Genomic DNA, 27206 nt, shown 5'->3' on the forward strand with positions numbered 1-27206 from the left:
TGGTAACCTCAAGTGACCTGACAGCATGTGGTGGTGTGTTTGTGCCTCCCCTCTCCTCACCCTCCAGCCTCTCCACGTTGAAGACGCAGCAATGCTCCAGCAGCAGAGGGAGGACCCGTCTCCGTCCCGCCGCCTCGGTCTGGAATCCCTCCGCCTCCAGACACTGAAGCCCGGCCACGACTTCCCATGAGGCCACCACCAGAACTCAGCTCGACCGCTCTGTATGGGGCCTCTCACATATGAAGTAGGTTCATGTTGAGGTGTGGGACGTGGACACACGAGTCATGAGGAGATAACTATAGGTGGGATGATGACAAGCTGGTTCAATTTTGAACTTTAAAATGTTCCGTCCAGTGATTCCCATCCTCTGGTTTGGGACCCACAAGTGTCATGATTCCACAAAATAAAATATGTTTTAAAGATTTTAGTTTCTTGCAAAATGCTGGATACGTTCACCTCTTACTTCAAATGAAACAGACAGAAAATCACTCTTTTGAACTTCTCAAGTAGCTGTATTGGGTCAAAAAGGTTGGGAATCACTGACCTGAACACAAGTTAATACTGAAGCAGTTTCTTTTCTGATAATCAATCATGTAAGTTAATTATCAAGCAAAAACTCTAATCGATCCCCGCTTGCTGCCTCTCAAACGTGAGGATTCATCATTCGTCTCTGTCCATCGCAAATTGAATTTCTTTGGATTCTGGACTGTTGGTCGAACACAAAAAGCTATTTAAAGATGGCACCTCTGGTTTTATACAAACTCAGTTTAGCTTTAAGTCTATAGAAGAGAACAGGAGGGCAAATATTGTACAAACCTCTATACACAGACATTAATAAGTCACAAGTAGATGCTTTAGAAGACTGCTAATCCAAATCCAAATGTATTTAAGTTGTTTTTAAATGAACTTTGTGTCAGTGCAGTCCAGAGAGCAACGATAACCAATAACCAACATAAAGATCATTTAATCGATGATGGATGTAGTTGCAGCCATAACAACGCGTGCTTTTCCTTCACTGATTCATCCTTCATCCTAATAATTGAAACGTGATTACATTTGTCCTCCTCTTCCTCTTAGTTGACATGGAGGATGAAGATGGGACTTGTCTACTTGATGTTTTGTGGTGAGTCTGTTTGACTCTTACTTGGATCCAACAGAATAAACTTTGTCCAGATGATCAAAAGTAATAATTATTATTAAATAAACTGGACAGGGTCTAAGATTCAATGTGCTCTAATGTCCTCTTATTCTGGTATTTAACGTGCAAAATACTTGGTTTGGAATATTCAAAAAGGATTGAACTGATTTTAATTGTGATTCTCTTCGTCTTCGCAGTGACCCCCAAGCCCTGAACGACTTCCTTCATGGGACCAATGAGGTAACAGAAGAGTCTTAAATAGAGAGGGACTCAAATCCTATTTTTAAAAAAAATCAATAGTGCAAATGATAATTTCGAGGTGGGAATTTTTCTTGGCACACAGTCGTGTGGGATGAGTGGAGGACCGAGAGTCGTAATGTAACACTGCGTTCATTTGTCGCCGCGACTTTGTGAGCCCAACCTAAAAACCGACTGATTTCATCCCACCAGCTGCAGACTGAAGACCTGCTCATTAGCTCCTCCTCTGGGGAGCCCTCCCTCTTCACAGATGCCCCGGTGAGTGTCTGGATCCACAGCCAGCAGCGTCACAACAACCAGCATTTTCCACCCAGAGAATGATTTTTTTTTTTCCTTTTCTCTCCTTCTGTGCCTGAAACAGCTTCCTGTTAACTCCTGATAATCACACAATTCTCCCCTCGTTTTCACTCTCTCTCTCCTTCATCCTGTTTTCTGCACCTCTCTCTCTCTCTATCTCCCACTGTTTCCTCCTCCAGAGCCCCGTCTCTCTGCTGGGAGACGGCAGGGATTCCCCAGACACACGTCCACCTGAGTGTGTGGACCTGTCCTTCCTGGAGGAGGCCCTCCTGTCGTCGCCGGAGGGAGGAGAAGACCAACAGGTGGTGCAGGGTGGGACGCCCGTGGAGGCCGCGTTTGAGGCAAAGAAGGGGGAAGTGGAGGAAGCGGAGGAGGCAGAGGTGGCATGTGATATCCTGCAGCAGAGCCTGCAGGAGGCCGAGATCACAGAGCAGACCATGGCCCTGGAGGCAGAGCTGGCCCAACCCGGGGACAGCCTGTCCCTGTACTCACCTGCCCCTCTCCTCTCCCCACCCACCGTGCCATTCATACACAAATCCGTGACCTTGCCCATCACTCAGGCGTTGCCCAGAGACACCCAGGCAGCGGTGGAGCCTCCCCAGCCCTCCCTCCTGGCTGTCGGGCCGGGCTGCCCTTCTCTAAAACCTGCTGCCCCTCCTCAGCTGATGGGGCTCCTACCAGGGAATGTGTTCCCCGCTGCCTCACCAGAGACCTCCTTCTCTCTGACTCCTGCCCAGGCGTCCAGTATGATCATCCACAAGGCCGTTCCCAGTATGACCAGTCGCCCCCTTATCACCCCATCCCTGAGAGCAGCACCGGGCCTCATCCTGCAGCGTGCCCCTCTTCCCATTCAACCCAAGCTGCCCATCAGCATTCAGCCCAGACTGGTTCAGATTAGCCCCAAGCCTTCTGGGCAAAAGCACACACCAGGTCTTACGTTTCTCCCTGGGACTGCCTCACCAAATATTTTACTCTCCCAACCTCCAGGCCAAAAGCCTGCGGCTCCACCACCGCAGCCCTCCCGGCACCTCCACAAACAGGTCAGCCTGCAGCTGGTCAACCAGGGTGGCTCCTTTGTGCTCCAGCCTCAGGGACTCTTCCAAGGCCAAAACCAGTTCCTTCTTCCAGGCCAGTCCCCTGTTACGATCTCCCAGTCTGCCAGTGCAGGTCGACCGCTGCTGACCCCCAGTCACCACGGCCCGTCGCTCCACAGTGTGAACGCCTCCACTGGGCATCTGGTAGAAGGCTCTCAGATCCTAACTGTGCCCCAGAGACAGCTGAACTTCAGCCCCGTCTTCACCACCCCTTCAGGGCAGCTAGCGCTCCGCCAGGCCACTGTGCTGTCAGGACCTTTGCAGCTACAGTCAGCGCCCCCTACTGTCTTCCAGATGCCAGCACAGCTGACTGGAACCTACACTCCAGGAGGGCAAGGGCAGCGTACCACCCTGGTCCACAGTCCCGCTCTTGGAAACCACATTACCTTGATCAACAGTTCAGGGGTGCTGACCCCAGATCTCACTTCCATCTCGATCGTCAACGGCCCCTCAGTAGTTCAGGGTCTGCCTTTTGCCGCCCAGGCTCCGGCTCCTCAGACAGGAGTGACAGAAGGACAGCTGAGCCTCCAGCAGGCCTCCGTGGTGCTGCTGCCAGAGAGAGCCATTCAAGAGGAGAGGACCGGCTCAGAGGAGACGTTCCACCAGCTATCGCAGGTGAGCTGCCACTTCTGTCCCGGGAAGTTGCCCAATCAGATCTTCTATATATGTTATTTTACACGGTGATAACAAACCATGCTGCTATTTCAGTGGTTTCAATCTATTTTGCTCAATGCTGCAGGCGTACATTGGTTTCCTTTTATTTCTGTGCAGCATGAAAATCTGTGAAACTCATGAAACTTGCTTGGATGATGCAATCGAACGCAGTGAACATCAGTGAAGTCTGCATTAAGGCAGGGTTGTTATAGCAAGAGTACACTATAGATTAAAAAATGATCCAACTAAAAAATATCTTGCCCAGTGTTGCCAACTCTTTTCCAATGAAAGTAACAAGCAGCACTTGCTCCAAAAGTTGATAAATCTAGCGAGAGAGTCGGCAACAAGCCACGCCCCAAAAATCATCATTCGGAAAGTAAACATCTTTGCTTTTATCTGCCTCTTGCAACTTTATGGAAGCGCAACACTAGATCGCTGAAGTTTCCCCGTCAAATCCGTCTGCGCCTAAACTGCTTTAAACACGCTATGATAATGCAATGTTGACAAAAGATAATCATGCAGACTTGATGGCCACTGTGATGGATTACACAAGCTTCAAGTGTCAATTAAGTGATTTTTATTCTCAGAGGAAGTATCTAATGGTGGAAAAAAAATGTCCAAAAACTCTAAACTGTTCACCGTGCATTTACAAGTGGACAGAAAAAAACAAAATATACTGGATTTGTAGTTAAACAGCTAAATCTCACTAAATATACTGGTGGTGGCTCAGTGGATATAACAGGCTGTCCTTTAACCTCAATGTTGGCCGTTGGATCCCCGGCTCCTACTGTCCGTATGTTGAAGCATCCTCAAGAGAAGGAAGCGTCTCTAGTGTCCTTTAGAGGCATGTTGCACTCCTGGCCACACCTCAGTCTGTGATGTTAAAACAGGTGTTTTGCATGTAAACTCAGCTTTAACGACTCTACTCTGATGTCTATTTGTTGGCTTGCTGCAGCCCTATGGACATGTCCTCCAGCATGTCTCGGTGCAGCCCACCTCTGCAGGGCTGCAGTCCTCCCCTCCTCCTGTGGTCACAATCCTGCAGCCGCCCCCTGAACCACCTCTGGCCCCCGATCCAGCTGTGGAGATCCCTAAACTCTTGATGCCCCCAGCAGACATGACCCAAGTAGTGGAGGAAGTGACCCACTCGATGAGTCAGAACGAGGCCTTTATGCAACATCTGCAACAGGTTAGAGCTTCGCCACACATTCCTGCTGATTCAGTGATGAAGTGCTTGTTTACATTCATATGTTGGTAACAGTGCTCTTCCTTAGTGTTTCTAATAGTATCAGTAAGATATATCGGGAAGATATGATCCTTATTCCGTCCTCACTATGTGTGCAGTTTCACAGCTGTGCAGCAAGCTAAACACATCTCCAACAAAGGTTTAAGACGTGAGTTAGCTTTTGAAGTTTTTACTGGAAACAACTGTGAAGAAGGCCGATTGGGTTAAAAAAAAAAACTCACAACTTGAATGTTAGTGATTCAAAACTAAGAAGGTTGAGATACCATAAACAAAAGTTATAGATAGTAGAAAATCCTCACACACCTCAGTGAAGGTAGAAGGTCCTCAGCAAATGTCAAGATCACACTGGAGGGTCACCAGGAGCATTTAGCATGATTGCATGCACCTGTTTGGTCGCGCATTATCGAGGGTGTGCTTGTTTTGTGTCACTTCGCGTGCTTGCCGGGTGGTGCATTAAATCAGTGATTGAGTTAGATGTAGGCCTAAACTTTTTTTTTTAACCATGTTGAAGTACAATAATGCGAACTTTAAACCAAAATGATGTGATCCTTATTTTTTTATTCTTTTTTTATTTAGTTCACAAACGCTAGCTCTGGCAGGGGGAGAATTAAATGAACGATGGCTGAATTCCATTTAGCAGCTTTGATTTCATCTTCTTGTGAATCATCTTGTGCATGCTGGCTCACAGTCACTCTCACTGGGACACTTGAATTGTTATTAGTAATATCTGTGCTTTTCCTGCTATGATAAGTTAAAAAGAGAAAGACCTTTTGCCACTGAGGGCAAGGCGAGTTCATTTGTGTCACGACTTCCAAACAAAAAGTCAACACAAAGTGCTGAACAGAAAGCATGAAAACAACGCTTTGACATACAATAAAGAGGTTAAAGAAAAATGGTTTGAGTGGGATAAAGTTCAACAATAAAAATAAGTTTGGATCATATTTGAAAGTTGGTTCCATGTCTGTGCAGCACCATTGATCAGCTGACCGCCTCCTAAAGGAACTATGAGATTTATCTAATTGTTGTTCATTCATGTTTTCTACCACAGCAAGCACTTAGTTCTCCTATCACATCTGAACTGTTGGTCGGATCGCTGCCAGTGGTGCCGATGGAGTCGCTCGCCTCCCCGGTGTCCAACGAGAGAGAGACTCAACCACAGACCCAGGCAGTCTCGGGTCAGGACGCCCGCACCGCGATGTCCGACCAGTGTGTCGAGGCTCCTCCGCTTCACTCGGACTCAGTGGACACTCCGCTGATCTGCTCCCCCTCTCCCATCCCGGACACGGAGAGACCAGCTCCGACCAGTTTCTCCCCTCAGATCCCTCCGCCTGGACCTGAGGGTTCAGTCACAACTCCCCAGACTCGCATCGAGCCCCAAGTCCAGTACCAGGTCCCTCATCAGCTGCAGGTCGCACAGGCCTTATTTGCCCAGAACCAGGTGCAGATAGAGCCGTCTGTCTCCCAGCCTCCGCCCCAGCTCCAGGTCCAGTCGCCCGTCTCCCATCCTCAGTCCTCGGTCAACGCTCCAGTCCACAGCAGCCCCCCCACTCTGCGTGTCTCGGTGCCTCAGCAGCAGTCTGATCCCACAGCTGCTTCTGCTTGTCTCCCCAAAGGAGGAGACGACTCCGCTGTCCAACAGCACACACAAAACAGTGAGTGTCAATTCAAGTGTGACACAGAGCGGTTCATTCAAACAATAATCGCTTTACTCTTCACCATCACATTATTATGATCTGCAATACAATCATCGTCATCGTCCCTGCGTCCCCCTTTTTCAGAGCCAACAGCTGCCTTGGTCGTGGAGAGTAAAGCGTTTACTCTCGATGTTCATCCACCCTCTCCTGCAGCCCCGGGTGTCCAGGGCCACGGGCCCCCCGGCCCCATCCAGACGAGCCAGAACACCGGCACCAAGGTGAGAAATACAATATGTATGTCTCATGATGTCAAAAATGTAATTATATATTTTAACATGTCATTTAAATGTTGTAAAAGAAGTCCTTTATATCAATGTAATCCAAAAATAACAGAATATAACACATGTTGTATATAAAGATATCTTATTTTCCCAAGTTAGCATATTTAAGTGTCTTGTTTTGTCCGACCAAAAGTTTAAAACGCAAATATATTAAATTTACAATCATAGACAGCAAAGAAAACCCGGAACATATTCACGTTTTAGAAACTGAAAACCTGTAAACCTCACTAGTGTATTTTGTCTTACACCGAGAATAAACGGGTTTTAAAATGTTCGTAATGAGTCAAAATGATTTCCCCTCCGGATGAAACTGAATTGGCTCCGGTATTGAAACAGAGCTTTGAAATGATTATTTGTTAAATGCAGCAAACGCATCATTAATGACTTGAAATCGCACCCTTGTCTCCCGTCCTTTGATCTCATCCAAAAATGTTTTCTGGCTGCCAGCTGGCAGATCCTCTGGAGCAGCAGAGAGAGGAGAGGCTCACACCAGCAATGCGCAGGCACAGGTAAGACTTTCTGTAATGCTGAAGGAAACCGTGGACGAGAAAACACCAGCACAAGTTCAGTCTCAGACTCACATAATCGCCTTCTAAGGAGTAGAAAAGTAGCTGGAATAGAAGCGAACCAAACAATTAAACATATATTAGAAAGAAAGCGTGTGATAGCATGCGTACCACAGCCACGTAGGACCCTCACAGAATACTTTTAACCACTACATTTAGGAGGATTTGTAAATCAAAGGAAATGTGATAAATAGATTGTCTTTCTGTAGTTGGCAAGTAGGATTTAAAGTAAAGGATTTTTACTCATGCTTCCCATTTAGCAGGAAAAGATGGAGCCCAAAGCCGACCTTCATTTTAATTTAAAACACAACGACTCTTCAACAACTGGAGGGATTATTCAGTATTGTACTTCTGGATATAATACATACTACAAAGAAGCTTTCTGTCCTCGGTAATAATAGTTTATTCATTTATCAACAGCTGGCTGGTTTCACAGACATGAATTAAATCTGATCCTTCAATAATGTTTTTTTAATCTGAGTCCTTGAGGATTTCTTTTACCGTTTCTACACCTGCTGCCATTTACTGCTGCATCTACTACAACTACTGCTACTGTGGGTACTACTACCTGTACATTCATAGCAGGACTTGTACAGCTTCTGATACTACTAGCACTACTGCCAAGGCCGGATTAACAGCTGGGGAAAGACACGGGTTCACCGTGTGTCATTTCATTTCTGAAAGTTTTATGTGGAAATCTCGATAGATTTTAAATTTGAATAGATGTCCCTATCTAAGTAACCGTCGTTGAAAGTATCGTTGAAAGTATTACAATATTTATAGATTTGCAGTATTACAAGCTGGGCGTCTGTGGCAACATTGGGGGAAAAAATGGTATTACAGTTTTTCTCCATTAGATACACAACAAATGCACATCATTTTAATAAAACTTGAAGCTTAAGCACATTTAAATAGTTGTCACTCAAATGATAATACTAAATAAACCAGTACTACAATCTTAAAGGCCACATATTGTAAATAAATGAGTTTTGTTCGTCTTTTCATTATAACGCAGGTCTAAGTGCTTTAGAAATACTGTGAAAGTAAAAATATACACAGCCCGTGTTCGGAAACGGTGCATTTAAAATATATGTTTTTTAAAGCATGTAAACAAATTCTAGCAGAAACCAATATTGAAATGAGCTTGATCCCTTGAACCCTTTAAGAATTACTAATTAAATAACTTAAACCTTTTTTTCAAAAGATTTGCAAAACTAAAAGTACAAAATCAGCTGGGACGTGGATTAAGTCTATTTCTAACACCTTTATTATTTTATGTTGTGCTCTCCTAAATAAAGTTGTGTCTCACACTTACACCGAATCCTTTCATTGTGTTCCTTCAGGTTCCAGCAGCAGATTTGTTTGGACCACGCAGCGGTTCAGACCCCCTTCACCGGCCCGGCCTTTTCCACGCTGAAGGACGCCGTTAGACGCATGCTGCCATACCACACCTGCGCCGGTCACCTGCCCACTCAGGAGGACTTCAATTTAGGTCCGTGAGCTTTGGTTGATGACCGACAATGATTTAAAAATAAATAAATTCATTAAAAAAAAATTAACAATCTGTTGTTAAACAGGCTAAACAGCCTCGAATTTGGTGGTCAAGGGTGAACCCTAACCCTAATGCAGAAGATATTTTGTATTTTTGCTTGAAAAGTAACAGTTGACGATGATGATGTTTCTCTGCTCACAGTGGACCAGGAGTTTGACACTGTGTCCGGTTTCCTGCTGAAACGCACCAAGGACATGGTCAACAAATACAGGCAGCTACTGGTGAGAGAAGCCCAGGTGAGGAACGACACACGGCTTTCTTTCTTTGTCCAGTAAACTACTTCTGAGACCAGGCGTCTCTTTTGTTTATGAGGCAGCATTGATTTGTGTTAGTGTGTGTGTGTGTGATGGGAAATGAACTGGTTTCCACAGCAGGAGAGTCCGTCAGCAGAGATGGTGATGCTGGAGCGTCTCTTCCTCCAAGCTGAGCGATGCGCTTTAGCAGAGGACAGACGGAGAGTCCGCAGAGACCCAGGTCAGTGTAGACCACCATCAACGCCTACTTTATCACGTGTGTGTGTGTGTGTGTTTTTATGCCTTTTCAAATCCCAGAACTGAGAGAGAAAATGAATGACGTGAATTAGCGACACTCCCTTAAATTCCTTTCTTACGAATTAATTTATTTGTGCCTCGGAGCGCGGCACTTAACCTCCATATTTGCTCCAGAATAGCTCCCAGGTGTGAATGTGTAATTAAGCTGTGCAAATGTGGAGCGGGGTCGTGCTGAGTGAGACTCTGCATGGTGACGAGAAAATTACACGTGTGAGGTTAAGATCAAATTAAAGCAGGGTTGTTATGTTAATTAAAACAAGTTGGAAAAGGGGAGGAGAGCTCTTGAAAACTGTTAAATGTCAAGCTGAGCCGCTGCTGGACGTCTGAAGGAATAATAATTATACAAATGGAAAATGATAGTTAACGTGAGCTGAAACAAAAACATTTGTTTCATTTGCGGTGCATATTAATAAACATTGGTGCAAATGTGTTTCTTTTGTTACATAGTCATTCTAATACAGCGCATGAAAAACAACAGTTTTGTTGAAAAAAATAATAGGATTTGAGAGCAAAATGCTAAAAGAACAGGACTCAACGTAGAGAGGCAAGTTAATCCTCATCCACAGCAGGAAGTAGAGGCCAAAATCTTTAGGTCATTTTCTATCACCAGCATGTTTTCTGGTAATTTAATACAAAATACTCTACATGATGAAAAGTACTGAGTATTTTCTTATTTTATTAAGAATTTAACATTGTCTGAGAAACGTGATTGTGTATCTTAATATCTCAATATTTGATTTCATCACAATATGATTCACTTGAAAGGCGATAACTTATATTGAATTATCGACTAGCTCTAGAAGAGGGTTTGAAAATGTTTATATTTTTAAAATATATAATAAATATTAGATTTGAGTCTTCGTAAATTTACCCTGAAGTCGCTTCGGCATTACATAAAACATTTTTCCACACATGACAACATGTATGATAAAATCACACATATTCTCTGTCTTTTTTAAACACATTTCGCTGTAATACAGCCCGCCATATCTGAGATTGTGACTGACCTGTCTGCATGGCTAGATTAGGGAGTTTTAAAACCTGCTTGCACAGCGTGTGTTTGTAATGATGACGGCTTTAGAACATTAAAAATGTTTAATCTATTCTGTTTTTTTCTTCACTCCAGAGTCTTTTATGACGGCCCTGGCTACATCAGCGTCTTCCCCCCACGGTGCCCCCTCCTCCGGCTCCTCCCAGCGCTGCTCCTCCGGCAGCCCCTCTTCTCCACCAGCCTGGACCAGACTTTCCGACCGGCCCCCAGGACTGAAGACGTACCGCTCCAGCTCCCGCGGGGCTCTCAGGCTCACCATCAAGCAGGAGTCCGGCTCCCGCAAGGTGGTTCACAACTCGGCCTGCGACCCGGGACTCAAGAGGGACCACACGGGGCAGCTGACCAACGGCGGCGGAGCTGTGAGCGAACGCCACTCTCAGGCACCCAACGGAGCACCGCGGCGTCCTCAGCACGACGAGGAGGGCTCCAACGGAGCTCTGCTCTGTAACGCTGCAGAGGAAGTCCCACAGACAGCACCCCATTCCAAAATAAAAGCCCCAAACCCTCTTTCTATGCCAGAGCCACAGGTCGGTTGCTTCGAGTTGCCTCCCAGAGATGTCAGCGCCCCCAAACTGAAATGCTACAGGTTGGACGAGTCGCCTCGGCCGGAGCAGCGGTTCAGTCCGCCGCCTCCCCCCCTCCAAGAGGACAACATGCTCAGTGAACATCTACAGAGTGCCATCGACAGCATCCTGGAGCTCCAGCGCCTGCAGGGCCCCTCTGCAGCCCCGACCAGGGCCACGTCAGGCCCTTCACTGGACCAGGCTGTCACCAGCATCCTGGAGGGACACCTGTGAGGTAATCTGTCCTGACAAGACGTCCACACAGATGCAGAAACATCTGTCTGAGGTGGGATGAAAATAACAAACTTTGTCTCTAAAAGAGATTTTGTTTCTGGGTTCCAGAGATTACTTTTAAGGGACTGATTGTTTGAAAGAAGAGGGAGGAGGAGGGGGGGGGAAAACGAAGAGGCACTATAAAGAGATGCATACCAGACCACAGCACTATCTGTAGTCCCATAGATGTTAGATACTTCATTTCGATGTACGTTTGTGGAAAAAAAAAATCTATTTGAATAGGAGCTATATTGTTTCAGTGGTAGTTACGTCATTCAGAGGTTTACGACACTGGTGTAACCTTCATCAGCATATAGTATATAAGTAATAGTGAGGATAACGACAACGTGGAGTAGACTGAGATTATTCAATAGTTTTTTATAAGATTTCTTTCAAAAATGTGAAGTTTCTTTTGCATAGTGCCAAGCTTCCAGGGTATTTATTTTGATAATCTGTGCCAATCGTGTTTTCCATCGAGAATGGCAGCGAGTGTGTGCGACGAGTGTGAGTGTGTGCGTCTGTCTTTATTTGGATCTGAAGCGAGTGTGTGTGAAAACATTGCATCCTGCGACGGGACCGTACATAAAGGTCCCGCAGGCTCCATCATCTCGGCTTATCGAATGAAACTCCAAAGAATTTGTGACTTGCTACATCCTGAATACACCAGCAAACGTCCATGTCGTGAATCTTCCCACAAACTGGAGTCTGTCCTCGTTAAAGCAGAAAGAAACCCGGGGGGGGAAATTAGGCAGAGTTGTGCTGTTTTTGTTGTTTTTAAGTTTGGACCCTTGTTGTCATTCATGCTGGAGTCTGACTGTGAAATTATTCTAGTTTTCAGAGAATGTTTTTCTCATACTTTATGTATTAACACGCAAGCAATAATGAGTTGGGGTTGTTAGGAGCAGTGGTGCAGTGAGGAGGAGGAGGAGGAGGAAGAGGAGGGAGATCTTTGCCTGTCTTGCTTATCGACGGGAAGATTGTTTTTCAGCAAAGAGAGCTGCTTGTTTTCTCATTGAAGCCCGCGTAGTTTAGAAATCGTGTTTCAAACATGTCTGAGGGTCGATTAACGACATAAATCATCACGCAAATGTCCAGTTTGAGAAAGAAAAAACTGCAGTTGTGTTCACTGTACAGCCTCTCTGCATCATCAACCAGCCTTTGACCAAAAAAACCACAGAAAACTAGAGGAATCATCCGCTTCACTTAACATTCCCTTTATTTATTAATGCATCGGTTTGAAGGTTTATTTTCACACAGCCATTGTGGAGCAATATGATTTTTGCAACATCTTACGTTAATGTGACAATCTTATCGGTCTGTGTGGAGATGTGAATTCCGTTCTTATGAAGATACGCGAGAGAGATGAGGTCATGCGTATCGGCTGTACGACTCTCCCTCACGAAACGTGTGCAAAACGTTCTTTGTAGATGGATTTTTACCTTGAAGGTCAAAACGTTAAAAGCTGCAAAATGTCTTTCATTTTTGTAATATAAATTGAAAATGTGCTTCAAAAATGTTAGCTTTTGAAGATACTGTTAGTGGTCAAGGTTTGACCTGCAAATTGGAAATGTTTAGAATATGCCTTATTGTTAATTCAGTGTACCTTTAAGGAAATGGAATCTGCAAAGAAAAGATTCATAATGTGATGTTTTAAATGCTGTAACATCTGGTGTTCTGAAATGTTAAAGTAACCCGTTCCTCCAAACAGAAAGAAGAAAAAAAAAAATAACTTCTAGAGATTTGGGGCTAAATCAAACAGGCCTTCTCATTTCTTTGGATTGCATTGTCATTTTTTTTATATGTAAGATTGTCTTTTGTTGGAATGAACAAAAGGAGTTATAATATGCAGTAATTTAGTGTTGAAATCCTCTGCAGTAGTTCGGTTGGAAACACACTAGAAGATTTATAAAGTATTAGTTTGATATTTTGGGAAGTAAACTCTGATACAACTCTCACGTCTGCATGCTAGATACAAAAGCTAGCAGATAGTTAGCTTAGCATAAAGACTGGAAACTGTTTGCTAGCCTGGCTCAGTCCAAAGGTCCAAGAGGATTGTGGGCCAAAAAAATATGCTGGTTTGCATACTGCAAAAATGTGACCGGATGCAGCAGGACATCGTCGCCTTTTTGGACATATGTATCGTGACACTCTAAATCTGTTTTTGGCATATCAAATAGTAGTATGGGTTTTGGAATGTACCCAAATTTGCCAACCAGCACCTCTAACGGACACAATTTAAACTGTAAAAACGGCACAATGCAACATTACAGGGAAGTATGTTCCATATCTTGGCTGTAAGAAGTGACTTCCTTTAAAGGTGCAGTGGTTAGCATCTGGCGCCATCTAGTGGTGACGTTGCAGATTGAGTCAGCATTTAGTTTGACCTTTCTAGGCTACTGTAGAAATGTGGCGTGTGTAGATATAAACAGCTATTTCTAAGCTTAAGAAAACAATTCTTTTTTTTTTAAAGTAATTATACACTAATGGAAACATACTTATTAGATTCCATTTCTGCCAATAGATTCCCCTAAATGCTACAAACTGTACCTTTAAAACGGCAACAATCAATGTTGTAATGTATCAATAGTTGTGATTGTATTTATTGTTCAAAGGGGATTTAACATGGGAGCTGGATTTCTTTTCCCTTCGATAAAGGGAGGCTAGCTGTTTCCAGTCTTTATGCTAAGCTAACCAGCTAGTAACTGGCGCTAACGTTAGCTTCACATTGAACGGACAGACGTGAGAGCAGTTTGAATCTTTGACGCAAGTATTGGCAAGAAAGAAAATTAGAATATTTCCAAAATTGTCTATTCCTTTAACAGAATTTGTCCTGAAATAAATACATAGTTTGAGAACATTAAATCTTCATGCGTGTTTCCACTCAGAGGTTTCACTGTAATGCAGTAAAGATGTCAGAGTGTCTTTCACGACACAGGATTGCACTCCTCGTCACCGCTAAACTTCTTTCAAGGGGAATTCCACCAAAATGTTTCTTTTAGAAAGTATTTCCCCGACATATTTCTCCTCTTTAACTCTTTAAAAAAAAAGACACTCGAGAAGAAGAAAACATTAATTCTCAAGTTGATGGAATCCCCTTGGATGAAGCAGCCTCATGTGCCATTGTTATTGATGCATTTTATCTGCAGTGTCAAACACTGACCGTTGGAAATGTGCTTCGTTTTGTCAGCATTTTAGGACAAATGGATTACATCTGCATGTTGAGCCATGTCGGTATTTATTTGTAAATGTGTTTATTTATTTTTTTCCTGACTGAACTGTGAAACCAGGGGAGCTCATAACTCTACACTAATTCAACTTCAGATAAAAAACATTTGAATGACAGATTGTTCTGATGCCAAAATCAAGAGGCCTTAATTCAGCAAAACTAGATTGTAAAAAAAAATTTAAAAAAAGAAGTCATTCCTGACAAAAAAAAAAGTCCAACTGAAGACTCCTTTGACCTGAAAGTCACGAGTGATTCATATATGAAATGTTAAGAAAACAGCTTTTGTACTCATTTTTACAGACTATTTATTAAACTGTGATTTTGTAAGAAATAAAAAAACAAACAGTGAACGTGGTTGTGTTGTTTTTAACTCGATGTGAAAATGAACAAGTCACAGAAGATTAATAGAAACATGACTTTATTTTTTTGCATCATTCACAATTTAGGAAAAGTGAACAGCTTCAGGGCTTACATCCAGAACAATACGAAGACAAAGCAGCTGCATTGTGAATAAACTCATCACGCTCAAAAAGATAAATCTGCTCCGCAAAAGGGTTTAAGGTGATTTTCTAAATCGATAAAGTTGGCATCTTTTCTTCACTGTGCATTTTGGATTCTGTAAAAACGACGTCATGGGTGACACGGCTGTAAAGAGAGAACGAGATGCTGCCACGAGTCTCCGGTCAGGTTTGGGGATTAAGAGGCTCATTAAAACATGAGCCAGGAGGTCGTCCTCAACCATCAGGAGAACCAGCAGCAGGACGTTAACATCGCGAGTGTGACATGATAAACCAGAGCAGCCAACTTTACCGAGACTAGCGTTCGGCTCCACTCTGCAAAAAGAGACAAATGAGATGGAACACATTTTCACCCCAGAAGCTTCTGGGGAACTTTCATCTATTGACTTAAAACAGACAATAGACTGAAAACAAACGCAGGGTGGAGCGCTGAAATCACAGGTCACTTTAAGACGACCCTCTGTAAAGCAAAGCATTTATTCTCAGACCGACAGCTGCGAACCTGCACGAGGGGAGGGGAGGGGGGGGGGGGGGGGGGGTAGTTCAATTTAGGGGGAATTAAGAGCAGGCTGCAGCTTCTTAAAAAAAAAAAAAAAAAAAAAAAAAACAAATCATCACGTCTTAAATTTCATTATTTTTTTAACCTTTCATAAATAATTATACATTTTTCATGATAAAAAAGTGTTCATATGCAATCACATTATGTTTAGTGTTCTTCAGATTCAGTACTGGACTTCCTTCCATCAGTGGAGTCTCAGGGTGGCGACCTAGCAGCATCACACCGGCACAAGAAAGAAGAGTGAAACGGCGCCCGGCGTCCATTAGAGATCGAGTGCATTTACACACACGCACTCATCTCGGGCTCTTCAACATGCGGGCACCGTGACGGTCTCCGCTGGTAGATTAGTTCATTCATCCGCTCACTAAAACAAAAAACAAAAAAGCGATTTGGCTTGTAGAATTAACGGTCTCAAATCCAACCGGCAGGTTAACCGGCAGATGAGGAAACCCCGTTTCCCGTCCTGGTCGGCAGCAGCAGCAGCAGCCTGTGGTCAGTTGAGCTTAATGGGCAGGTCCTCTCCGTATTTGCGGAGGAACTTGCTGTGGTTGTGGTTGACTGACCAGAGAGGAGGGAGGTGGCGAGGCCGCATGGCGATGAGGAAGTGCTGCCTCCAGCGGCACTCCAGGTCCATCAGGCCCCGCAGGCCCTGCTGGGCACTGGCTCGCACCACCTTCAGACCGTGAGGCACGTACGTCTCGTTGAAAATCCTTCAGAGGAGAGAGGCGCAGTCAGCGGGAGGCTCGCTGCCGGACTCGGCTCTTTAGAGACCGCATGCAACGATTAGAGCTAACGCATGAACTGGCCGATATCGTTACCCGGCATTAGCCATCATCGATATATTAATCAAACAAAAAGTAACAAGAAATGTGGAATTAATGACCAAATGTAAGGAATTTGTGTCTGAAATTTGATGGATTTACGTGAATTAATGATAAAAACAACCAATATATATCCGCCTATTTCTATTTACTCAAAATATGGATATTGGTATTTTCATAAATAATAAAGTAATTCAGTATCAGACAGGATCACCAACTGCAGCGACGTTACTTAAACATAATGTTTGTATATTTGGAAGTTTATGAATTCAGTACTGCTCATTTTTTTTCTGATTAATATTCGATCTCGTTTTGAGCACCTCCTGTTCTGTTGTATCAAGCAACACTGCTTGAGGGTATTTTGAATTTTTGGTTCATTCCCATCTTTGTTTTGGACTCTCACTCAAACTTGTGTTCCCAGTTTTATCTCTCGAGTGTTTAAGAGGTTCAGGCAGTTTTGTTCAGGAGAGAAAAAGTAGTTTCAAACTCCGATGGGACCAAATAACCACGCTGATATAAACGAAACACTAAATAATCGAATGGTTCTGTTTGGTCTGAGCCCGAGTGGAAGCTCACCTCGTCTCCAGACCGGCGGCCTGCTGCAGCGCCTCGTCCGTCAGCTCCTGCTCCTCGTTGTAGCCGAGGAAGCTCTTGATCACGGCCTGCAGCTCTTCTCGTCGCTGCTCCGGCAGCTCGTCCCTGGCGGTGACCAGAGCCCGAGCCGCCGAGCGCACCCGCCGTCGGCCCGAGTCCTCCAGCAGGCGAACCCCCTCCTCGCAGCCCTGAGGGGCGGCGAACTCTTCGGCCAAGCGCTGCTTCAGGATGCTGTCGTGCACGTTGGAGGCGGCGTGGCAGGCGGTGCAGAGCAGCAGGATGTCGTGGGAGTTGTGGTCCTTCATCTCGGTGGGAAAATGCCGCCTGTACTCATGTGGCACTATGTTTTTCCTGTGGGACCAAAGGGAAACATGAATGAATCATGTCCGTCACGTAATTAAGTTCATAATGAATTATTAATCTTTAAAAGCATAACACTTAAGTGTTTTTATGGTGCTGTTCGCCACTCAGTTAAAGGAAATGTAACTCGGCTAACGGGCCTTTTTAAAATGTACTGAAATAATTTATCAAAAAACAAAAAAGTGCCGGTTCAGGCTTCAGAAATGTGAGGATTCACAGCTTTTCTATCACTGGAAATCATTGCACGCGGACAAAAGATAACAGATCAATAAACAATGAAAGGAACTGTTAATTACATTCCTCGTCGAATATAGAAACGTAGCATTATTCCTTAACAGAAAACAAAAGAAGAAAGTGTTTCAGACGAAGTGATGTTAGTGAAACTTGTCAAACCTGATGTAGGAATCGGCTTTGCCGCAGACCACGCAGAGATTCTCCTTGGCAGTGAGGTAATAGTCCTGTTGGGAGTCGGGACGTCCCGACGGCTCAAACAGCAGCCTCACTGCAAAAGGCTCCTCGCTCTGGAGCACTGGGTCACAAACAGAGATTATGTCGATCATATCTTCACAGATACAAACGCAGAAAAGATCACAAGCTAAACAAAGTGGAGAGCAAACGCTTGTCAAATGGATGAATGAACGGAGATATTTCTGAATGTTGTAGCTGACACCATGAAGACTTTCTGACATTGTGTTTTAATGTTTACACGTTGGGCGTTATCCAGTGTACCTCCTATTCCTTTATCTAGGTACCATTTGGCTTTCTTCTTGTCACAGGTGCACAGAGGCTGACCATCAGGAGCATGGAGGAAGCAGTTATCGTAGAGAGGAGACTTCCTGTAACACAGAGAGAGAGAGAGAGAGAGAGAGAGAGAGAGAGAGAGAGAGAGAGAGAGAGAGAGAGAGAGAGACACAGACAGACAGACAGACTATTCAGATAAAAGAAAAGAAATTCAGAAGATTGTGTAACTTGCATCTAGCCTTTGACATTTCATTCCCAGAATCAGTTGGAACGGTTTAGAGACAACAATAATCATAAGCAGATTCATTTCCAGCTGTTGTGGAGAACCGTTTTCTTGGTTTCGATAGCGCCGGCCTCACCTGGCAGAGTAGCCCACACCCAGTGGTTTCCTCTTGTTGTTCTTTCGAGGGTCTGGGACTTGCTGATCTCCAGACTCCGGGCTTTCAAATGTGGGCGTTTTCCGCGACCTGCGCCTCCTCTCTCCATCCGACGCCCTGTCTTCTCCGTCTCCTCGGCCCCTGAAGGGCACGTCCACCAGGCCCTGGCAGCGGGCGGCCAACTCCGAGTGAGAGCCCCCGCTGGAAGATTCGGGACCGGCTTCAGCGCGGAGGCCGAGGAGATGGAAGAAGAGAGCGATGGAAACTTGGGCATCTCTGGCAGCGTAAGTCATCTGGAAGGAACGGACGACACAAACAAAAATTAGAGGAAACCAGTTTGATCTCCCAGATAATGTCACGATGCTTTAGGTTATTAAATATGTCATTAATTCAACCTGGGGAGTCTCATAGTTTATTCCTCAACTTGTTTGTTTATGTACACATACTCATTACTTTTCATTTTACATGACAGAACGAATATTTTAAAGACGCATTTGTCTATTTCTTGTACCGATTATTCAACCGGGACAGTTTCCTGATGGTCTAACTTGAGGCACCACCACCTCGCTGCTCTTTCCTTTCTTAAAGCTGATTTATCTTCTAAAGCAGACGTGAACAATGAGCTATGAAGAATGTGGAGCTCTCTGTGTTATAATGAATCACCACCTGCTTCAGCGTCAGTTGATCTGCCTCCCAGTCACTGCAGCGCAGCTCCAGAGATTTATCCAGAGACACGTTCAACAGATCTTCTGCCAGAGACTTCAGACTGAGGCCGTTATTCACCGGAGTCTGCCTGAAGATGGAGACACAATTTGAGAGGAGCATTTGCATTTTACATACATTACTTTTGGATATTACATTTCAATATCATTATTTTATCAGCAACAACAACAATTTCCAGGATTAATAAAATCTCATCTGACATATCATAATGTGACTAACAAACAAGAGGAAGAAGTCTGCTCTCTATGAACACGTGTAACAGAGACAGCCGGTACCTTTGTCTTAAGGCGAGGTAGCGCAGGTCGACTGTACACGACAGCGGCAGACCGTAGTCTCTCGTCAGACGTTTGCCGTCTTCATAACAGCCGACGCCGACCTTCAGGACGTGCGGGTCTCGCAGGACTTCCATCAAGCTGAGAGGGAACGGCTGCTGGGCGCTGCGAAACGCCAGCAGCCTCACGAGGACGCACAGACCCGAATACGTGGCCATCTGTAGCAGGGAGACCACAGACACTCGGCCTTTCACCGACACCTGCAACAGGAAACGGCAGCCGGGTGAGACAAAACCACGAGCACGACGGAAATGTTACAAGAAAATTCCACCCGTCTGATAATCTCTCTCTCTCGAGGAGAGATCTGCTCATTTGATCTTAACTGCTATGATGATTTTCTACTGACTGTATCCCCTCAGACGCCATTCTTCATTAGCTGTGTGTTGTGTGTTGTCTGATTCAACATAGTTTAACATATTGAGCGTATTCCTGTTGGTAACGGGCTTCAAACATTCAGGGTGGATTTTTCCTCTTCTTATGTAAAAACATGCAAAAGGTATTTCTTACGCCTTTGATCTTTACCCATTCACAGTCGAGCCCCAGCACGGGGAACACCGACAGCTCCTTCTGCATCAGCGGCCAGAGCTGCTGCCATTCCTCCTCAGAGCTCACCGTCACCGGATTCACAGCCAGCAGCTGTTCAGAGGACGGGATATGTACGGGAGGCAGCAGCTGTGTGGTGAGACGCTCCGCGGCATTAAACTCCTTCTCCAGAAGACGTGGCGGTTGGTTGTTTTGATGCTCCACAGCTGTAAGGTCCTTTTCCACGGGCCACGGAGCCTCCACAGGATCGGCCACCTTCTGGACGGAAGGCAGCCTCTTCCTTTTCGATCGGTAGACTCGCCATATGAGCAGCCCGCCTAAGGTTGCTCCCAGTACTGTTATGACAGCAGTTAAATGCCCTCGATGAGACATGTCGGCTTGAAGTGATCCTCAGCTGGCAGAAAAGTGAAAATCTAGAGCCCATAAAAAAAAAAAAAAAAAAAACACAAGTGGCCGGATCTGCATGTGTAAAACCTTTAGTTTATTGATGAAAAGGTGAGTGATGTTTTACCTTTCTGTGTCAGTGGGATCCCATGTAAACCTGACTCTGTTTCTGGGATCTGGACAGGCACTGCATCTCTCTGCAAGAGAAAAAAGGCAACACCACACGTCATAAATAAATAAATATCCAAAATCAAGTTTTATTGTCATCTATAGAATGCACACAGTGCAACATATCAAGTGTGAAATAAGTGATACACAGCCAATAAGTAAAGTATGCAGTGGCACAGCTGGCAGTGCTAAATAGGTCACAGAATTAAGTGCAACACCGGTCACAGTATTAAGTGCAACACCGGTCAAGTTGTCACGTTAGCTACCTTGTTAGCTGGCTTGCTGTTAGTCGTTTCGCCATTGCGGTCTACTTTATTCTAATTTAAAAGGCTGCATATTGACAGTGATGCCTGTTTAATTAAAGACATAGCTGCTACATGTATAAGCTGTAGGGTTCATACGAGTTCATACACAACTCTTGCGTGAGCTGTCATTCAGTTGAGGAGGTAGCTTCAAAGCTAGCGGTAGCATCACATTCTGCTAGCTCTGACCATTAGCTGCGTCATAAACTGAACCAGGTTTCACGTTTTCACCTCAATTGGAAATAAGCTTTTAAGAAAAGACTGATTAAAACATTAATTTATTAAGTTATTCTGGTTCTCTTTCCTTGTGAATGTTAAACCGACTGGTTAGCCTGGTTAGCCACTATAGCTAGCCGGTTAACTTGCTAGCATGTTAACTCCTCTTCTGTCGTTGGGCAGAATTAGAGATGTTACTGCATAGCAGCAGAACAATACGTCGGTGTTACTAAGATATGAACCTTGAAGTCTTACCTCTACGTGTTTAACCAATACACCGCTAGTTTCACGAACATCTTATTCTTGCTTCATTTTACTGAACTGATCCAAGTCTTCCGGGCTGTATTTATAAGGACGCTGCTGCACCGGGACGCGGCTCTCCAGCCAGCGCCACCTGCTGGACGGGCGGATAACAACAGGAAAGACCAATCCAGAAGAATCTGCTCCACTGGGGAAGTTACAGCATTGTTTATAAATGCATCCTAATACAGGTCGTCTTTGTTTATTGTATAAGTGCAAATAATTGTCAGTAATGTCAACTATCAGCTGTAAAATCTCCTGGAACCTGCTGTTCATTCTTTTATTCATAAGCATAATGTGCATGCGTTTGCACTAGGGCTGCAACTAACCATTCTTTTTTTATTATGAATCATTTGACTGATTATTTTTGCCTATTAAACGCAATAAATAATGAAAAAAATGGCCATACAAGTTTCCCAGTCCAAGGTGACATATTGAGCTTTTGTCTGGCACTGTTCAAAACCAAAATATATTTAATTTACAATCATAACAGCAAATTCTCACATGTGAGAAGCTGGAACCAGTGTTTGTTTCAGCTTGTTCCCAAATAACTAGTGCCAGTTATATTATAATTATTATCAATGTTAATGGATTTCATGACAGTATTTACTCAAGAACACAAACTACTTTTTCCTTTACCACCATCAATTTATTCAATCGTTTAGCTTCAATATTTCTCCAAAGAAGTGGAATAAAGTAATGAAATAATTACAAAATGGAAAAATAGATCCGATAATAGATCATATTCACAGGTTTGATTTAAAAAATAAAAATATAAATCAGACAGTGAGAGATGAAACCGGTTTTTTTAATCTCCCGTAGTTTTCTGCTGACAGTCAAAACCACGGCAGGCTAACGGAGGGCGGGGCAGGTCACCTGACTAACTCTGATCACGGTCACCTGTGAGGTCGAATCATCTACTTTAGTGTGTGTGCAAAATAAAAAATAAAAAATCTACTTCTTAAAAAAAATAATATAAGAGGTGGAGAGACAGGAAAAGACTGTTAAATTAAAAAAAAACACACAAAAAAAGAATGACAATGAAAACAGAAGAAGTAAAATGTTAAGTACTGATGTGTACTATAAACTAGTAAAAACTGAGCACAGGTAAGAGAGGCAACCAGTTGGGCACCGACACCATTGCTAGGTCCACATTGATTGTTGCTGCAGTGATACCTTATTTACAGTGAGATGCTTCACATCCAATCACAGGATGCAACAGACGGCGATAAAGAGATCTTTCTTCAAAAATAACACAAAACACAAAAGTAAAGCAGCTGTCCCTTCACAAAATCTCTTTACATCACATTAAAAATTAGCACTGCTGTGAGTTGTGTGTACAGTATAGATTCTTTATAGATATATATATTTATGTATAATATATACGGTCATTTCTTGTATACACGAACATAAACTTGTCTCATTGTAGCTAGCCTGTGCCTTTGGCACGATTACTTACAACTCTTCTGTTAAGATTCCAAAGCTATTTAAAATATACTTAATGCATAAAAATAAAGATTTTGGCATTGTCTCACTTTATTCTTCTGACTGGGAAGTTATTAATGAGAACTTCTCATCTGGAAGCTGAGTTCTCTCAGTGCTGCAGTTCCTCTGCCAGGTGAGGGAGGTCTCGTCCTGTCCACTGGGAGCGCTGGGAGCTTGACCGAGTAAAAGTGGGCCGGCAGGGGGGCTGACAGGGGGTTAGGTGTGGTACAGATTCTCCACCGGGTAAAGATGAGCTTGTGCTGCACAGCACAAACAAAACTATACAGACAATGTTAATGAAATGCCTGGGGAGCTGCACCCTTGTGAACAGCAACCGCTTTTGTTTTTTGTCCTCCCCTCACTGCTGTGCAGAGTTCGGCTCCCTGTTGGTTCACCCGTTGCTCTTCTTTTCGGTCCTGCTGAGCTCGTCCACTGACACTGAGATGAAGAGAGGCAAGGGGGACATTCCCCTCTCTTCTTTAGTCAATCATCCGTCTGCTCCCCCGGCAAAAATGGCCTCCCTATTGTCCAGTACTTTCTAATCTCAAACACAGTCTTCAGAGCTGGATCTCAAAGGTCTTGTGCAGCTCAGTGGAGAAGGGATTTGTCGGGGAGGGTGTGGTGCGCTGGCGCGAGCGGCCCTCCAAGGCTGCCCACTGGGCCTCAAAGGCATCCTCCGGCGGGTCTGGGGGCGGCTGGGTGAAAGGGGAGGAGGGAGCGAGTTGGGACGGAGCAGCCCAGTTGTCTGCCCCGTTAAAGGTCACACTGCCGTTGGACGGCTGGACGGGAGCGAGGGTCACTGCGTTGGATTGCGGGGGTTTGATGAACGGGCTGATGTGGCAGGCGGCCTGGGGATGGTGCTGGGGTGTTGTGGAGGCCGGGACGGGGAACGGCTGGGGCTGCGTGACCGAGCCGAACACGTTAGCCACCATCTGTGAAGGAGTGATGCCGACCACGGGCATGCTGGGCTGAGGGAACGGCAGCCCGTTGGGCATCGGGTAGGAGGCCGGAGCCTGAGCGTGGAAGGCGGGCTGGCGAGGGGGCAACATGGGCACGGTGGAGGGCAGAGAGGACATGAAGGGCACCGGGGTAACAGAGGGAACGGGCGCCACAGGCATCGCCACAGGGGCAGTGAACTGGGCGGGTGGCATGATTGGATTGGGCTGCGGGCCTCGGACAGACATGGTGACTTCTTCTAACCACCGGTCGGCTTCTGATGGGGTGCGTCTGTGGGAGGACATGGACGGGGAGGACGTGGGCGGGACGACTATCACCGGAGCAGGCGATGACCAGTTACTTCCTGTTTTCAGAAAGTACACAGAAAGGCAAAACAAAGTGAGTGATTACTTATCGGCTTGTGGCGGAGAAGATTGATACCTCTCTCATATTTATTTGTTAAATATGAGGCTACAGCCAGCAGCCGGTTAGCGTAGCTTAGCTCAACATTTAGAGGGAAACAGCCAGTCTGACTCTGTTCACAGGTAACAAAGTCCGCCTACAAGCACATCTCAAGCTCTTTAATTAACACGTTATATCACATTTGTTTAAATCATACAAAAACTGACGCGTAAATTCACCATATTGCAGAGGGTAATGTGCGGTAATATTTCTTGCTGATAGGCCGAATATGTTACATTCAGGCAGATCTGTAGCGTCATATTTATTTACACATATTTCGTATTTATTTATTTCCCAAAAGAGTCTTTTTTCATGTACAATGAAGGTACAGGAACTTGTCTTGGTGTCCCCAACAACTTATTGACACCCAGTTATTGTGTATCATCAAAAAATGATGCAAGGATAAGAAGACCTTCAACTCAAAGGTGCATGTCCCCATCACGTATTTGTGCCTATTTAGCCTCTCTGATGTGCTGCTTACCTGGCTGTGCTGAGGCCGGGGCTCCTGTTGGAGTTTTAGCCCAGGGGTTAGTGTCTCGAGCAGGCAGAGCGGGGGGCAGAACTGGGGGGTTAGCAGCAGTAGCAGCAGCAACAGCAACAACAGAGAAGGCAGGAGACGTGCCGTTCACTACAGCAGATAAGAGACAGAAGCTAGTACGAACAAGCTTGTGCGTCGGCTGGCGTGGACCGATCTTTTGTTAGACGAGCACAACATTACCGTGCAGTTAATCAACAGGTGTTAATCACACGCATAAAATGTGAGCGAGTGCATGTTCTTTAACTGCAAATTTAAAGTGCAAGCAACACTATCTTCACTGGAAGTCTCCATTTCCTACAGAGCTGAATGCCAAATTGTGGGCAATGACAGGCTGTTGGCCAGATAAGTTGGCCACAGATGATGGTTCTGGCGGTTATCTGCAGCAAACAACCAGTGAATTAGTGTGCAATGCCTCATTCCCCCTCTGATTGTGGTTTTGACTGGCAAGTGCAAAACTGATAACAACTTCACTACAGTCATTCTAAGCTAATGTCTCTAAACGTTTATTTGAAGAGCTACAAGAAGCTAAAACCTGCATGTTTGTTTTTTAATTAATGCTACATCATCAGACATGATAGTTGATAGTAGAGCATGTGATTTGTCTATTTAAAATCTAGTTGAATCCAATCAGAGAACCCAGTAATCGACTGAGTTCATCACAAAGCAGATGTTACCTGGTGCTACAGGAGACTGAGGAGATGACGCTGGTTTGGGCATTGGTGCTGAGGAGAAGGGGTCCTCTGGGGGTCCGCTGAACGCCGAGGTGATCTGAGTGCACAGCGAGCTGATGCTGTCATTTTCTCCCTCTACTTCAGCGACTGGAGGGGAAACAACAGAGACAAGGTATTAGAAGCAAACATAAAACACGTAGAGGAGAGGGCAGATTTCATCTCGAGGAATCTAGATAGGTTGTGTAGAACAACAAGGGAGCCGAGGACACGGAGAGCTGATCAGGGTCCCAAACTCACCTGTGTTCTTCATGGGGAAGTCAGACTTGCGCTGCATGGTGGAGGGCAGCTCGTTCATGCGCAGTGACATCTGTCGTTTGAAGGGAGACGTCTTCTGACTGAGGACCGGGAAGCCTCTGAAGGAGCCCTGCCTGGCGAGAGCCTCGGCCGGTGCGTGTCGGCGCGGTATCACCTGAGGTCCCAGGGTGGACATGGAGAGAGGCGGCGAGGACGACGGCGAGGGGGAGCCTCCCGTCGGGTGCGCTGAGGAGTTCGTCACACTGGTGGCTGAGTTCCCAGCAACCTTCACGTCTGTCTCTGCTGTTGGAGAAGGGCAATGTTCAAAAAATGAAGCCACGATGAATAAATGAAGCAATAACTGCAGCTGGAAGTTTTTAATGTTTCTTAAACTTGCTGAGTCATTTCCCGGTTCAGGGAATAACAGTGTCTAGACGGCACTAGATATACAGACCGTTTTTAGCATCCTGTAGCTGCCTCATGACTTCCTCCCGCTCTGCCGCCTCCGTTGCTGTCGTAACACGAAATGAGCCCTCCCGGGTGAAAGTGGTTCTGTTGGCGTCGAAGGTTGCCGTGACCCCACACTCCTTCTCCCGTTTCTGTTTTCGCTCCAGACAGGCGGCGAAGGCACAACCCACAGCATGGCTGAGACGCTCTCCCTGAGAGAGAAACCATGCAAAGAATAAAGTATGAAACTAATATAATGGTCTTGTTTACTCAAAGCTCCTAGTAAAATAGTATTGTGGTATTAAATGACTTCTTACTGAGTCTTTAATGGCCATGAAACAGTGGCAGATCCAGCGCCGCGTGGTGCCGTCTCTGCAGATGTAAGAGAACGCCCTCTCAAAGTTACGGTCCGGAGCGCAGAACGACACCTTCTCTATTGTCTGGTCCAGGATCAGGTCCTGCAAAAACACACATTTTCACCTCATTACTATGAGCTTAAACAATATGGTCGGAGTCAAGTGACACTCAATCGAGACAGTTCAAAATGTGGGCTGAGTGATTACATAGTGAATAGCTCTTCAATGTGAAGGCCTGGCTTCAAGAGCGCTCGAATAAAACTACCACCGGCTCCAGAAGCTGTAGTCTGCACCCGTCGCTGCTCTCTGAGCAAACCATGAACCTGACAAATAACGTCTCACTCACGGAAATAATAATAAAGCTTAAAGACAGAAGAGGAATTATAATTTCTTTCTTCTTCTATTTAATAACCTACAGCTGCCGTGAAACGTTAGCATCAGCCTCTCAGAAACCGTAGAACAGGGTTGGTGCAGTACCAGAGCTTTCCAGCAGGTGTCCCTGTAACCTTTACTGGTGACTCTACTTAAATCTACTCCTGCAGGTGCAACTAGTGCATATCTACAAAGAGGGCCTCTTGGAGGTCACTAGAGCAGAAGTAGAACAGCTTCACCACCGTTATCAGCTGCTGGAGCTC

General features: G+C 45.0%; 3 protein-coding genes across 7 annotated transcripts in view; 1 reads left to right on the forward strand and 2 right to left on the reverse strand.

Moving 5' to 3' along the window:
• Positions 1-1082: 1082 nt before the first annotated feature.
• Positions 1083-11190, forward strand: LOC142968483 (BRD4-interacting chromatin-remodeling complex-associated protein). Its single transcript, XM_076108359.1, has 12 exons — positions 1083-1123; positions 1336-1378; positions 1589-1654; positions 1873-3402; positions 4397-4630; positions 5736-6339; positions 6466-6599; positions 7110-7171; positions 8572-8720; positions 8922-9016; positions 9152-9254; positions 10458-11190. The coding sequence occupies exons 1-12, from the start codon at positions 1083-1085 to the stop codon at positions 11177-11179; spliced, it is 3783 nt and encodes a 1260-aa protein (XP_075964474.1). The 3' UTR covers positions 11180-11190.
• Positions 11191-14845: 3655 nt separating this feature from the next.
• exd2 (exonuclease 3'-5' domain containing 2) lies at positions 14846-21471 on the reverse strand. 2 transcript variants are annotated; one of them, XM_076107571.1, is made up of 10 exons: positions 21338-21471; positions 20524-20593; positions 19977-20425; positions 19413-19669; positions 19081-19207; positions 18397-18707; positions 18026-18132; positions 17690-17825; positions 16919-17287; positions 14846-16231 (listed from the first exon to the last, which is right to left on the reverse strand). In XM_076107571.1, the coding sequence occupies exons 3-10, from the start codon at positions 20382-20384 to the stop codon at positions 16015-16017; spliced, it is 1932 nt and encodes a 643-aa protein (XP_075963686.1). In that variant the 5' UTR covers positions 20385-20425; positions 20524-20593; positions 21338-21471; the 3' UTR covers positions 14846-16014. The 2 variants fall into 2 exon arrangements, with proteins under 2 accessions (XP_075963686.1, XP_075963687.1); XM_076107572.1 differs by having other exon boundaries at positions 19992-20425; positions 21338-21470.
• Positions 21472-22009: 538 nt separating this feature from the next.
• The window catches only part of numb (NUMB endocytic adaptor protein), a 34897-nt gene continuing 29700 nt past the window's right edge, over positions 22010-27206 (reverse strand). For 2 of the 4 annotated variants that reach the window (XM_076107578.1, XM_076107574.1), the window contains 5 exons: positions 26533-26673; positions 26223-26427; positions 25772-26068; positions 25478-25621; positions 22010-24167 (listed from right to left, as the gene is read on the reverse strand). In XM_076107578.1, the coding sequence (XP_075963693.1) occupies positions 23425-24167; positions 25478-25621; positions 25772-26068; positions 26223-26427; positions 26533-26673 (1530 nt within the window). In that variant the 3' untranslated portion in view covers positions 22010-23424. Of the gene's footprint in view, positions 24168-25477; positions 25622-25771; positions 26072-26222; positions 26428-26532; positions 26674-27206 lie in introns of all 4 variants that reach the window. The other 2 variants (XM_076107577.1, XM_076107573.1) reach the window with 1 other exon arrangement.

This window comes from Anarhichas minor, unplaced genomic scaffold (genome assembly GCF_050575085.1).
Source record: "Anarhichas minor isolate MPS153535 unplaced genomic scaffold, ASM5057508v1 ptg000040l, whole genome shotgun sequence".
NCBI lineage: Eukaryota > Metazoa > Chordata > Actinopteri > Perciformes > Anarhichadidae > Anarhichas > Anarhichas minor.